Here is a 14679-nt window from a genome sequence, read left to right on the forward strand (position 1 = left end):
AGTTATGGACGAATGGCTAATTTATTAGAAAACGCAACAGTTAACAAAAGTAAAAATAACATTATAATTTCTCTTCTGATACGACCAGTCCACAGTCCAAAATAAACTTATGCAATAATATATGTATTCCGTTAAATTGGCGTTTTGTATATAACATCAGCATAATTGAACAATGAACTGAGTTTGTAAAAAAAAATAATTAGATATGTCGTTTGCTTGATTTGAATGAAATTTATCCAGATAGAAGATATAGGGAATTGGTAAAAGCCTTTTGTTTTTTTGGGTGAATTGGTCAAAACATCAATTTCACTGTTACCGTCTTATGATAGAAACACTTTGGAAAAATAATTTCCGGATGGTAACTCTAGTTTCCCTTGTAACACATATATGAGGGTCGTAATGAGGGTACCTTCATGACGAATAACGGTAAAAATTATTGCAAATTGACGTTAACGGTAATTTTTGGTGCATGACGTTAAAATGTACACTTTATTTTAGACGATAAAAAAATCGACTGATTTTGACGAATCACGTTAAATTTTTTTTCAAAAATAACGGTAACGATAGTTATTTGAGACCTCTGACGAATCACGATAAGGATATTTTGACGAATCACGGTAAAATTTTAACCAATTTGACGCTAACGGTAGCCGAAAATGGTCGTTTAACGCCTGACGGTAAAGGGCATTACTACCCTCATATATGACTCTGAGGTGCAAAATTAGCAACACTTTTGTAAATGTTAATTTGTCCAACCAATCATACTAGTCATGATTTTGAACCCTTGAAATAAACTTGAATTGATGGGTCTAATCAAGGATTTGTACTATAGTAAGTCTTACTATACAAATCCTTGATCTAATTAAATGCCCATTGCAACTAGGTGTGTCGGGCTAGTACAAAGCAGGATTCATATTCGTTATTATACATGTTCTCGTCCTGAATATGTTTTTAATCATTTGCCACTGGAGGTTAACGAATAATTCCATCACAATAAATATCCTCCAGGATAGCGGTACTCCTAGACTGGAGGAAATTTTGTTAATAAAATAGGACAAACCCCTTACATCATTTAAAACAAACAACAACAGTAAGATTATGGAATTCTAACGAAAGTATGTTCATGAAATCACAAAATTTAATGAGATCAGATGAAATAAATAAATTATTTTGCATCATAAATCGTTTCAAACAATTTTATTTTACTTTATTTTGCGTAATATAAGCGGTCCCTAAGTGAATGTTTTACAATGGCGGCTGAAAGCTGAAACAGAACGCAGTAAAATGACCTCAAGAACTCGAAAGCGTCCATCTTCAGCTAGACGCAATATCCAGATAGAAACATTCTCTCCATTTGTTAGGTAGCAACTTTGCACTAAAATTAGAATAGCAATTAAGTGCATATTTTTGAATGGAATTGATACACTGCCACTGAAAAGTAAAATTTGAGAAAAAAATGAAAAGATTAATACTGTTAGGAGCAGTCATTCCCATGGTCCGTCAGATATGTGGCAATGTCCAGTAATAAATGATGTGGTCCAATGAAAAGACTCCTAAAACATAGTCCTATAAAATAAGACTTTGTAGTTTCATATCGTTTGCATTCAAGGTTTTTCATCGGATATTTATTTTTTACTTCTTCTTCTTAGTATCAGCCTCCTTTAATTAGGAGCACCTCCAAATATGTATGGAGTTTTGCCTTAACTTTAAAATTTAAAAGGATAAAACAAAAATGTTCTTTTTCCAACATATGTACAGCACATATAAATAAACAATAAAAGTGTCATGCAAGGCATATTTACATGGACCTTTTTGTTATAAATTAGTCTACCATACAAGTAGATTCACTTACATGTATGTATGTATCTCAGTTTTATTTATAATTAAAAATATGTTTCATTTGAATTTGCTTTTTAATATGCATAAAAGATACATTTTACTATCAAAGCTGAACCACGAAGTCTTATCAGAAGTAGCAATTTTCTTGTAGGAAGTTCCCAACGAAATTTTTGTGGGATTTAAACTTTGAATGGCCATTTGACAGTTTTCAACAGTATTAGTTTACTTCTGTCATTATTATTAAAGATAAACGTCTAAAATATTAAAAACAATGTTTCACTTTATCAGATGGTGGAGGTTTATCCTACATTTTGTATTTTGAAACACTTTTCTGACTGTTCCCCCCTCCTCTCAAATTGTCAAGCAGATCACGTACGAGACATTCAGAAGTCTTTCCGAATGAATTATATTTCAGAATACTCCTTGGAAAACGATTTTTTGTTGCGTTTTGGATTGTAACGACTGGTGAAAAGACTTATTTCTGATTTCTTCATGATATAGTGAGCAAGCCAATCATCAAGTGTTCTTTATACTAAGAAGGCGATCATAAAGTATTCATAAAAAGGGAGGTATAGGATGATTATAGAAATGAATATTCTGTCCTGATATCAACATTTGCTTACATACATGTACTAATTTTGCCCTAGATGGAAAATAAAGTATCTGTGCTATGAAAAAACAGGAAATACTGGAAATAATTGTATACATGAATAATATGGTCTAAAGGATATGAACAGAATTGATTCAATATTTCAATTGAGACGATACACCTTTTTTTAATTTTTATTAGGAAAAGTTAAATCTATTTGGCTGTACGTATTATGCAGTAATGCACAGTTCAAGGGTCTATGTAAAGTAATAAATCAAAAACAGTTTCTAGGACTTATTCAATAAATACTGCAGAAACTTTTCATACTACATTTTATACAAATCAAAGCTTCTTGTCTGGGGCGCACAACATTGTGGCACTGTATACAACTGTCGTCTGACATTGTGTAAGAAAAAGAATACCAAAAGTGTTTACCCTTATATATGTTCCTGGGTATTTACTCATTATGGCTTGCACACGCTGTTATGTTTATGGCTTTTAATATTAAAACAATAAAATATAGTTTTCAGGTATTGTGTTGTCTAAACAGATGTAAGGATCAAGAGAACACAAGCTGCAAACACAAGCTATACACTTTTGATCTCTATTGAGGAATTATCAGATTTATACATAAAATACTGATTAATGCTTAACTACAATTAATTATGATTTAATTAAATGATGTTTATTCAAACAACAACATATCTAACAATCAATTATGATTTAATTAAATGATGTTTATTCATACATACATAATCATTTAGGGTTTAATTAAATGATGATTATTTTTTTTGTAATGCAAATTTTACCTACGAATTATAATATTACTGCAACAATTCTTTAATTTTTCCTAATATATATTTTTAAAAAAGAGGTGCCGAATTGTCTTGGTCCCGAAATGTCCAGATCCCGAAATGTCCAAAATGGATACCAAAATGTCTTCGGACTTGGGTGCCGATTTGTCTGGGTGCCGAAATGTCTTGTTACCAATATTTCATGTAGGATATTACCATGATTACCTGAATTACCCAAATCAATATACAGAATCCTGCCAATCTATGCACTAAACACAAAATATTTTTCAAAAAGTTTTCAAATAACAGACAGTGATTACAATATTTCAGTCTGGGCCATGACACAGGCACTTTAAGAGCTCCTTTTCTTTTTATCTTATTTATATATATTTAAAGACTTAACGTATTTATGATCTAACAATATCAGTATTTTAAGCCCATCCACTCTTTTTTTCTACTGACATCGCCTAAAAAAGCTTGAATCTTGAAAGATAATTGCAAGAACACGTAATAAATGAGCTTCAGTGAGACAACAATCCAACAACAAAAATATTTTATAAGAGAAACAGACAATTTGACATTATAGTGTTTCCTACAGGAGGTTTTGGCGTGGTATGGCGCCCTGCCGTTTTTTTCTTGACACCCTGCCCTTTTTAAGAAAAAAATTTGGCGCCATGCCCTTTTCCGTCATATTTAATAACACCCCGCCGTTATTATCTTTTCGTTAGACCATTTCGAGTTATTTCCCTAGGAAAGAAATTAAAATTTTAATGGCCGACATTTTATTAATATCCTAATTATGTTTGAACAGTTTTGAGGCGACAGAGTACAAATACCGTTTAATGATTGAATCTAATAAGGACAACATCGATTTGTACCTCTATGAATTTAAAATGTAGACAATTTAAGAGGGAACCAGGCGATCGTTTGAGTTATAATTTTATGATCCATAGGATGAACATTGCCACCGCGATTACATTTTCTATTTATACTATTTGGTTGGCAGAGGCTAACATTATCTAGAAAAAATTAATAAAAGTTAAGAATATAGCTGATACAGCTTTGATTTGTACGAAAAATCAACAACTTCAACATTTCAATAAAATTTTTAGAAAAAAACAAAGAAGACCACAGGTTATAAATTTGGAAAAAGTCTTGCTATACAAATCCTTGGATAGCCTAAAACGTTTTGTACAGTTAGAGCCTAGGTAGCTTTGATTGTTGTAAACTGGGCATTTGAGATCCAAAAAGTAGTTTGCACTTATTCTTAAGTGCAGCTAAAAAACAATGCAATGCATATGCACTTGGTCAAATACAAAGTCCACTTTCACAACACATCCTTAGACAATCAGCCTCAGCAATCCAGTATTAATATTTATACATTGTAACTGGAGTTATTGATTGAAACAAGGCAGTTGCACTATCTAGTATCTATTAGCTGAGTCTAGAAGTGATAATTTTATTACAAAAAGGAATTAAATTAATAACCTAATATACATGTAGTATACACCTTTTTATTTCTTACCAATAAATATGAAACAATGGTATATTTCAATTATATCACTATCCATAACAGTGCCTTTATATCTATGTATATAGTGCCCTAAAAGAGTAGTCGTCCACACAAAGGATGCCTGTATAGTGTAGCCTATCGCGTTCAGAGTGCCCTCTGAGAAAAAAATTACCCTGCCCTTTTCAAAAGCTGCAGGAAACACTATATTACACAGGAATATTGCAAGCTTCAGATCGTCCAAAATCCATAAATAAAGTTAACAGTAACAAACAACGAATCGAAACCCAATTGTCTCATCTGCATAGAGTTACCATTAAGGAGATTGAAATTAGTAATGGTAATAATTCAAGTAGCCAACCTTTTTTAAAACCTATCTATCTTTTCTTTATCCAAGTGAAATACCCCAGGAGTTGTTAAACATTAACAACAATTCATTGCCATGAGAGGGGGTAGGCTGATAAATACCTTTGCAAAAACGTTTTCATATACTGGTAACAGTAGTGAGAGAGCCAATCTTCATTCACCAAAATTTTTCTTGTCTAAGTTGTTAAGCATCAGAAATTAATTTCCAGTTATCAAACAAAGCTGGCGAGATGATACAAGTCTCACAAAATACAAGTTCATACAACTGGTATGAGTGTGCCAATTCTCATTCACTCGTAAACACTTTAAATGTAATTGTCGTTACCATTCTTGAAATCACAATTTATAATATCCCCCCCTGTTTTTTTTTTTTTGTGGGGTTCGTCTTGCTTCAGTTTCAATGTTTCTTCTGTGGACTGCTGTTTGTCTTGCTGTCGTTTTTCATTTCTTTTGCCATGAGTTTGATTGCCCTTTTTGTATATTTTGCTTCTCTGTTATAACAAATGCTAATTTAAAAAACTAATTCATTTTTGTCGAGCCTGCGACTTTTGTCGCAGAAAGCTTGACATAGGGATAGTGATCTGGCAGCGGGGGCGGCGGCGGCGTTATCTAACTTCTTAAAAGCTTTATATATTGGAAGGTGGAAGACCTGAATGCTTCATACTTTGTATATAGATGCCTTATGTTACGAAGTTTCCGTCTGTCACATGTCCATTGTCCTTGACCTCATTTTCATGGTTCAGTGACTACTTGAAAAAAAAGTTGAGATTTTTTGTAATGTTAATTTCTCTCTTATTATGAGTAATAGGATAATTATATTTGGTATGTGAGTACCTTGCAAGGTCCTCATGCCCGTCAGACAGTTTTCACTTGACCTCGACCTCATTTCATGGATCAGTGAACAAGGTTAAGTTTTGGTGGTCTAGTCCATATCTCAGATACTATAAGCAATAGGTCTAGTATATTTGGTGTATAGAAGGATTGTAAGGTGTACATGTCCAACTGGCAGGTGTCATCTGACCTTGACCTCATTTTCATGGTTCAGTGGTTATAGTTAAGTTTTTGTGTTTTGGTCCGTTTTTCTTATACTTTATGCAATAGGTCTACTATATTTGGTGTATGGAATGATTGTAAGGTGTACATGTCCAACTGGCAGGTGTCATCTGACTTTGACCTCATTTTCACGATTCATTAGTCAATGTTTAGTTTTCTTGGTTTAGTCTGTTTCTTTGAAACTATAAGCAATAGTTCAACTATATTTAGTGTATTGAATGATTGTAAGGTGTTCATGTATTTCTCGTTTGGTTTATATGACCTTGACTTCATTTTCTTGGATCATGTTAAGTTTATGTAATAGTTGTAGTAAAGCTTTCATTTAGGACTATCAACATAATATCAATGGATAGTAAAGAAGGCGAGACATTTCAGCGTGTGCACTCTTGTTTATTTTATAATGGGACGACCAGTAAATTCTAATTCACTTGAGAACTAAAACCAAAAGTTGCATTTGGTTCCATGGATAAAAATAAATAACTGAAATTATTTTTTGCGAAGATTTCATTTATTATTTTATTGATGCAGTGTATATGTTTCAATGTCGGATAGCTCATGTTTTCCTATGTTGTATTCCCCAAGTGTGACTAGTGAATAGAAATGTTGTCACTTCAGTCTTCTTCCGGTCAGCATCTGTAAAACCCTTGCTCAAGTGGGACGTCCGCTTGGCTGTGCAGGATGTATAAGTATGCAGCCACGTCCGGTTAGGGACGTTATTTTGATACCTCGTGTAGAGAGAACACCACACCTATCCAATGTACCCTCATTCCATTTGCCATTTTTCAGTGGCAGTCCAAAATTTCCCTACCTGAATCCAAGTCGACCATTATTACAGAACCTACCCATTATATCATCATTTTGAATTGTTAATTTGTTCTCGTCCTCAACATTCATGAATATTTGCCACTGGACGTTAAGGGCATACAATACAATTTTGATCCAACTGTGAATTTTATACAAAGATTTGCATACAAGCTATTTTTTACCCAGTCAATTCAAATATGTTATAAAAAATATACCTTCATGTGCTAAGTTAAGAGATAAATGGGGTCTAAATTTGAGACATTTACTCAAAATTTCGTTTTTTTGGACATTTCTATCCTTTGGATAGACATACATAACTTTTTTGTTTCAAAAGATAAACACAAGCAGATTTTTGTAAAAACAGTTGAAAAATCTTCTTTATATAAGTATGCTCTAAATTTGTATAACAATATTTTAGAAATAATTATTTTTTATCAAAGTTTCATGATTTTAGAAAAAGGGTCATTTTGCTGTATAATTATCTGATTTTAAAATTCAATCGGTGACTTTTTCATAAAAATTGGTACAAATAATCTTCATACGTAATCTAACCTAATGCTATTTTAAAAAAGAGTGGTCCACAAACTCGTTTTCAAGTAAAATCAGTCTGAATGATACAAATCAGTCGAAAAATGCATATTTGCCTGATATGTCACAGTTTGACTTCGTGAAAAATAACATTTTACGTTAACGTCATTATCTCCCCTTAAGGGCATACGATACAGTAACAGGGGAGGTAATGACATTGCTAACGTAATATGTTATTTGTCGCAACGTCAAACTGCAACTTATCGGGAAATCAATGGATTTTAATCATTAGCTTGAAAACAAGTACATGGACCCCTCTTTTTTAAAATAGCAAATGACTTGATACTGTATGATGATTATTTGTTCCAATTTTTATGAAAAAATCGCAGATGAATTTTTTTAAATATACAATATATGTACATTGTCGGAAAATATAGAATTTATTTGTATGAGCTTTAGAAACAGGACGAAAAGCGAGGCTCGCCGAGCTTTTCTCCTGTTTCGTAGCGAGTTCAAATAAATTTTATATTTTCCGACAATGTACATATATTGTTTTTATCCTGAAATTTACACCTACAACTTGAAACTTTAGTTGTTAAAATCTAAATCATTGTCTCTAATTATTCAAAGAAATCGACATAGTTTAAACGCGGACCGCGAAGAGGACCCCAAAATGAACTGGTACGCAAAAAGATATATCCACATTACCGCTTGCTCAACATGGAAGCGGGGTAACAGTAGACTTTATTTGTACAAGTACAAATAAAGCAATAATTTATTTGTGTACATGTTATTTATACAATAGTTAGCTGATTGCAGGATAAAATTAAGAACATATTTTTGTAAAGAAGATATTCCAAATCGTTTTACAAAAATCTGCATGTGTTTATCTTTTGAAACAAAAAAGTTAAGTATGTCAGTCCAAAGGATAGAAATATACAAGAAACCAAAATTTTAAGTAAATGTCTAAAATTTCTACCCCATTAATCTCTGAACTTAGCACACAAAGGTATATTTTTTATTACATACTTGAATTAACTTAGTGAAAAATAGCTTGTACATGTATGCAAATTTTCGTAAAAAAATCACTGGGGATCAAAACTGTATTGTATGCCCTTCAGCAACCAACAATCAATCATCCTAAATTGTACAAAACTGACTTTAAATATTACCGTCAAATTCGTTTTATTCACGCATTCTTAAAAATATAGAATTGGCATATGTTTTGAAGTCAAATGGCTAGATGAAAATTTTTTGTCAACTTAGGATAAAAAAGGATGGATTAGGAACATAATTTTGCGAAATAAATTCTTTTCATTCATTTTAAGGCCTTTGCTATTAGTTTTATTAGTTTTGACAGATTAATTTTAAAAATTGCTACGAGAAAATAGCTACTTCCAATAAGACTTTGTGGTTCAGCATTGATATAAAAAAAAAATATCTGATGAAAAACGTTGAATGCAAACAATATGATTCTACGAAGTCTTATATTATAGGATTATCCTAAAACACTGACTGGACCTAATGGTCGAATAAATACTGGACCACAAGACCACAGAGGTCCAAAAAACCTTTGGAAATTCTGTAGGAGGGTAAGAGGGTAAGAACTGAGAAAATAAATGTCAAATCCTGAATTCTTTTAAAAATAATGTGTCCATTTCAGGATCAAGATATTTCCAAACAGGTTGGGAACAACCCGCCTAAATTAGGAACTATTCCACAAATGAGTAACAATCCCTCATTTGAGTAATCATTTGATAGTGCGAAAAATAAAATTTCTTAACTGGGTATCCCCCCAGTGTTGTACCTTTTATCTTTTTTATGTTTACATTTTGAACAATAAACCTACTGTTGAAAAGTTACAACCATTCAACTTGACATGGCCGTACTAGACTTTTCAAAGGTATTCATTACTCTGCCACACAAGAAACTCTTGGCAAAGCTCAATAAATATTATTCAGCAAATTTAGATTTGTCTTATATAAGATGTGTTAATATCACAATATGGCATTTATGTTGTCATGAAAGAATAATCATTTGAAATTTTTAAAAAATCTGATTTACATGTAATGGTGAGTTACTCTAAGTGTTTCTATCTTGTAAATTAAAAACTAAACAATATATAACTGAAAATTTGAAAGCAAAAATGATCAGCTAGATCATCGAATGAGCCAATGTGATTGAAATCATCAAATGAGCCAATGTGATTGAAATAATCAAATGAGCCAATTAGATTAAAATCATCAAATGAGCCAATTAGATTAAAATCATCAAATGAGCCAATTAGATTGAAATCATCAAATGAGCCAATGTGATTAAAATCATCAAATGTGCCAATGTGATCGAAATCATCAAATGAGCCAATGTGATTGAAATCATCAAACGAGCCAATGTGATTGAAATCATCAAACAAGCCAATGTGATTGAAATCATCAAACGAGCCAATGTGATTGAAATCATCAAATCTATCGGTACCACTATCACAATTTTAACCCATTATAAAAATTTTTTGTTTAAAAATATAGAAACTATTAAGAAACTAAAGTTTCAACTACCTCAGGCAAAGTTGACCTTTTTTGTAATTTGCTATCATATTTAGTCCATTTTGGTCATATAACTTTTCAACTGTTTCAGTCCTCATACATCCTTGGCTTTCAAATATTTGGCTTTGAGCATTCCTGATGAAGGGAAATCCAGAAAAGTGCCTTAGACACAGGAAATTTATAAAGTGTTGGTTTCATTTTTGAAAGCTATTTATAAAAGATAAAAACCCAAAAGTGGCATTAAACACCAACAATCAATCAATCTGTTTATAAGTATATTGACCTAAACATATCTTATTTGTAAGATGAGTGAAAAGTTTGTCACAAAAGGAATGACAATAACTGGAATTGGATGTGTAAAGATTATATTTTATTAATATAAAAATAAGGCGATGTGGTACTCTGCATTTGTTTCATACTAACAGTTTTGCATTTGAGCTATGCTGAAAAATATTTTAACCAGTTAATAAGTTTAAAAAAATTAAATGAACCTGCAACATGGAAAAAAAATTGTCCAAATGGTATTGTAAAAGTGAAAAAAACCTTTTGCATAAGCACAGTAATTTCCACACATTTTTTTCTTCAGTGGAGGAAGATTGAGACTGGTACAAAGTCAACTACACAACAGAAGTACTGATGATGCTGATGCTATTTTATGTATAAGTGGTAAGATAGTTTTAATGTTTACTACTTATTAGCTGTTATAGATATACATTTTTGTATACTTATGTTTTAAATTATAATGTAATGATTTAACTTTATTTTAAATACTCTTGAAAAGCTGTATATTTGAAAATGAGTAATTTTTTTAAACAAAATTTTTGATTGCAAACAAGTGAATATTGAATTGCCAGATTTTTGGAAGGTGAGCAATTCAGGCTCTTAGGAACTTCTTTTTATACTAACTATACATTTATTTTGCATTTCATGTTTTTTTTTATTTTACTTTAAGGCATTGATAGCAGATACAACGAAGGAACTACAGAGCTGTTTAATTATCTTCTTTTTGGATTTTTTGAACTACGAAAGAAAGAACTGGAAAAGTATGAGCTTTATTGATTTATTCATAGTACTGCAAGAGAGACTTAGATAGTTGCTGACTATATCTTTAGCACAGAATTAAGTGTATTTATAATTTTTTGCATTATAAGCTGTGGATAGCTGAAAGGCAATTGCTTTAACAGCCATACATCCCATTTAATCAGCATACAAACAACATTTTAGTTTAGCTTCCATATGACGGATGTTTTATGAATTATACATGCCAACCCTTGAATGTAGAGAATTAGATCATTTCAATTTCTTTTTAACTTGAATTGAAATGTTGTGTAAACACAGAAAACTCATTATGATATTCTTGGAAGAAATAATTATATATAAACAAAAGATCAACTACTACTACTCTTTATCATGACCATAATAGTTTGTAAGGTTGGTAACAAAAAAAACCTGTCATATTCCTGACTTGGTACAGGCATTTTCTTATGTAGAAAATGGTGGATTGAACCTGGTTTTATAGCGCTAAACCTCTCACTTGTACGACAGTCTCATCAAATTACAAAAGTAAGGAGTATACAGTATACAACAGCTTTAACTATGAAATTGACACCAAAGATTAATCAAAAGCCATTGGTCTGAAGGCATAAACAAGAGCATGAACAAGAGTAAACATTCAAACATTGATCAAAGAGAAAAGAACATGGTCTGAAAGGCATAAACAAGAGCATGACCAAGAGTAAACATTAACACATTGATTAAAGAGAAAAGAACATGGTCTGAAAGGCATAAACAAGAGCATGACCAAGAGTTAACATTCACACATTGATCAAAGAGAAAAGAACATGGTCTGAAAGGCATAAACAAGAGAATGACCAAGAGTTAACATTCACACATTGATTAAAGAGAAAAGAACATGGTCTGAAAGGCATAAACAAGAGAATGACCAAGAGTTAACATTCACACATTGATCAAAGAGAAAAGAACATGGTCTGAAAGGCATAAACAAGAGAATGACCAAGAGTAAACATTAACACATTGATTAAAGAGAAAAGAACATGGTCTGAAAGGCATAAACAAGAGCATGACCAAGAGTTAACATTCACACATTGATCAAAGAGAAAAGAACAAAATAAAAACATGCAAAGAAGGCATCAGTAGCTTGGACTTATCCAAGAATTCAAATATGAAAAAAAACTTGTGACCAAACAACAGAGAATTCACACTTAGCATTCATTCACAAGTATTTATGAGGTACAGTGTTGTTTGGGAACTCTGAATATTTTTCATTTTTTGAATTCTTGGATTAGTTATTCTACAACAGTTGAAAATGTAATAAAATATATTGTATGATATGAATGCTTTTTTAGTAACATGTATAAATACTTTAACAATTGTACTGTACTATATATTACAGGTCAGGATTTGAAGAGGAGATTATAGATGGTAAATTTCTTTTTTAAGATTGAACTTATGATTGTACATGTATATTCTTCTTGTGGAGTTACTGAAGTACCATTTCAATGATACATGTACATCTAATTTTCATTAATTTGTTAATAAAAAAAAAATATGTAATGAAATGGAATGCATATTTTCCAATGATAAGTTATCTGTACATTTGAAATTCAGTTTGGTGTAAGAAGCAGAGAAGCACTATTTTTCTGCAAGGTAATAAATTTGAATTTGAAGCTATCTTAGAATACTACTGTATATCATGTTACTTTTGTCTCTGTACTTACAGCAAATTTTATTTGTGATTATTTATTTATAAAGAGATAGTCTTAATATAAATCCCTTACACCAAATTCAAAGTAGTTGGTGTGTTTGTTGGACATTAACACATGCAAATGAAAAATGCCTGTCCATGATGTACTTTAACTTAGATAATTTCTAACCCTTGGCCACATGTAATTCATAAATTTTAGTCACAAGTGTCAGTTTTAAGAAAAGAGCAGTACTATCAAAAGTATGAAAATAAGTAGACATGTTACATGTAGCAGAATGTTGAAAGTCTTATATCATTTTATTGTCTAGCCTTGACGGAGTCAAAAAAGGGAGACATAGGTATGCTGTTTCCGGCGGCGGCTGCGTCGTCATCAATGTATTAGTTTGTAATTAAGTCTAGTTTATGGTGAACTACTAGTGGTAAGTCAATGATATTTGGTATGCAGTTGTATTAGCATTGGCACATCTCATTACCATGGAGATTATTTGGCTCTGCCCCCTCAGTCATGGTCTATTGACTTTGAAACTTTTGCATACTTAACATGTATTAGTTTGTGATTAGGTCAGTTTATGGGGAACCACTAGTGGTAGGTCAATGATATTTGGTATACAGTGGTATAAGCATTGGCATATCTCATTTCCATGGAGATTATTTGGCTCCGTCCCCTTAGTCATGGTCTATTGACTTTGAAAATTTTGCTTAGTTAACATGTATTAGTTTGTGATTAGGTCAGTTCAAGGGTAACCATTAGTGGTGGGCCAGTGTTAATTGGTATTCAGTTGTATAAGCATTAGCACATCTCATTTCCATGAAGAATATTTGGCCACGCCCCCTCAGTCATGGTCTATCAACTTTGAAACTTTTGCTTAGTTTACATGTATAAGTTTGTGATTAGATCAGTTTAAGATGAACTGCTAATGTTAGGTCAATGATATTTGGTATGCAAATTTATTGGCATTTGCAAGTATCGTTTCCATGGAGATTATATAGCCCCACCCTCTCTTCATGGTTCAATGACTTTGAAACTTTACATAGTTTACAAGTTAATGTTTGTGTTTATGTTTGTTTAAAGATAACAACTTATGATAAGTCAATGGTATTTGGTATGCAGTTTTATAAGCATTGGCACATCTCATTTACATGGAGATTGTTCAGCCATGTACCTCAGTCATGGTTCACTGACTTTGAATATTTGCAAAACTTATGTTAAAGTATTGCTAATTTAATTTCAACATTTGCATAATAAAATTTACAAAAAGGCGAGACATATCACTGTGATAATACCGTAAAGCGGGTTATTTTCGCGGGGTGTTTATTTTCGCTTATTTTGGCGGTTCAGGGGAAATCGCGAAAATAAATTCCACGAAAATTTATACAAACGTTTGATACTTTTTTTCGATAGCTAAAGCGTTTTGTAAACTATTTATTTTTCCCGTTCGACGGATCAATAACGGTTTATGTTAATTTAAACACCATCAATGCCAAAGGCCATTGTTTACTGACTGTAAGGTGTTGATTAGTTTATTGGTTGCATAATAAAATAATTTAATTTTGGCTGTAACGCGTCTTCTGATTGGCTGACGTTGTTTTGTTTATCAGCTCATAGACATAATTTTGTCATGTGACCGTTACGTCGTCAACGTTTTTTCATGATTTACTCCGGTTTATAATGAAATTTAGAATTAAATTATAAGGAATGACTGTAATATTTTTTCTGTCTATGAAGAAATAACATAAAAAATGTGGTGCACACTTTAAAATAACCCGCTACGCGGGTTATTCAGTGTGAACCACATTTTTGATGTTATTTCTTCATAGACAGAAAAAATATTACAGTCATTCCTTAAATAAATAATAATAGAAGAGTGCAAGGTACCCTGTCAGGTATTTTATCCTTATTAAATAATAATTAGTGTAAAATTATATAA

At 31.8% G+C, this 14679-nt stretch overlaps 1 protein-coding gene across 16 annotated transcripts in view; it reads left to right on the top strand.

The window, feature by feature from the left end:
* Positions 1-1242: 1242 nt before the first annotated feature.
* The window catches only part of LOC127734143 (dynein axonemal assembly factor 9-like), a 96898-nt gene continuing 83461 nt past the window's right edge, over positions 1243-14679 (top strand). For all 16 annotated transcript variants that reach the window (XR_007997437.1, XR_007997436.1, XR_007997439.1 and 13 more), the window contains exons 1-4: positions 1243-1361; positions 10613-10692; positions 10979-11069; positions 12440-12468. Coding sequence is in view for 1 of the 16 variants with exons in the window: in XM_052243829.1 (XP_052099789.1) it covers positions 1285-1361; positions 10613-10692; positions 10979-11069; positions 12440-12468 (277 nt within the window). In the remaining 15 variants the exon portion in view is untranslated. The remainder of the gene's footprint in view (positions 1362-10612; positions 10693-10978; positions 11070-12439; positions 12469-14679) is intronic.

The sequence above is a fragment of the Mytilus californianus genome, unplaced genomic scaffold (genome assembly GCF_021869535.1).
Source record: "Mytilus californianus isolate M0D057914Y unplaced genomic scaffold, xbMytCali1.0.p SCAF_3, whole genome shotgun sequence".
Taxonomy (NCBI): Eukaryota; Metazoa; Mollusca; class Bivalvia; order Mytilida; family Mytilidae; genus Mytilus; species Mytilus californianus.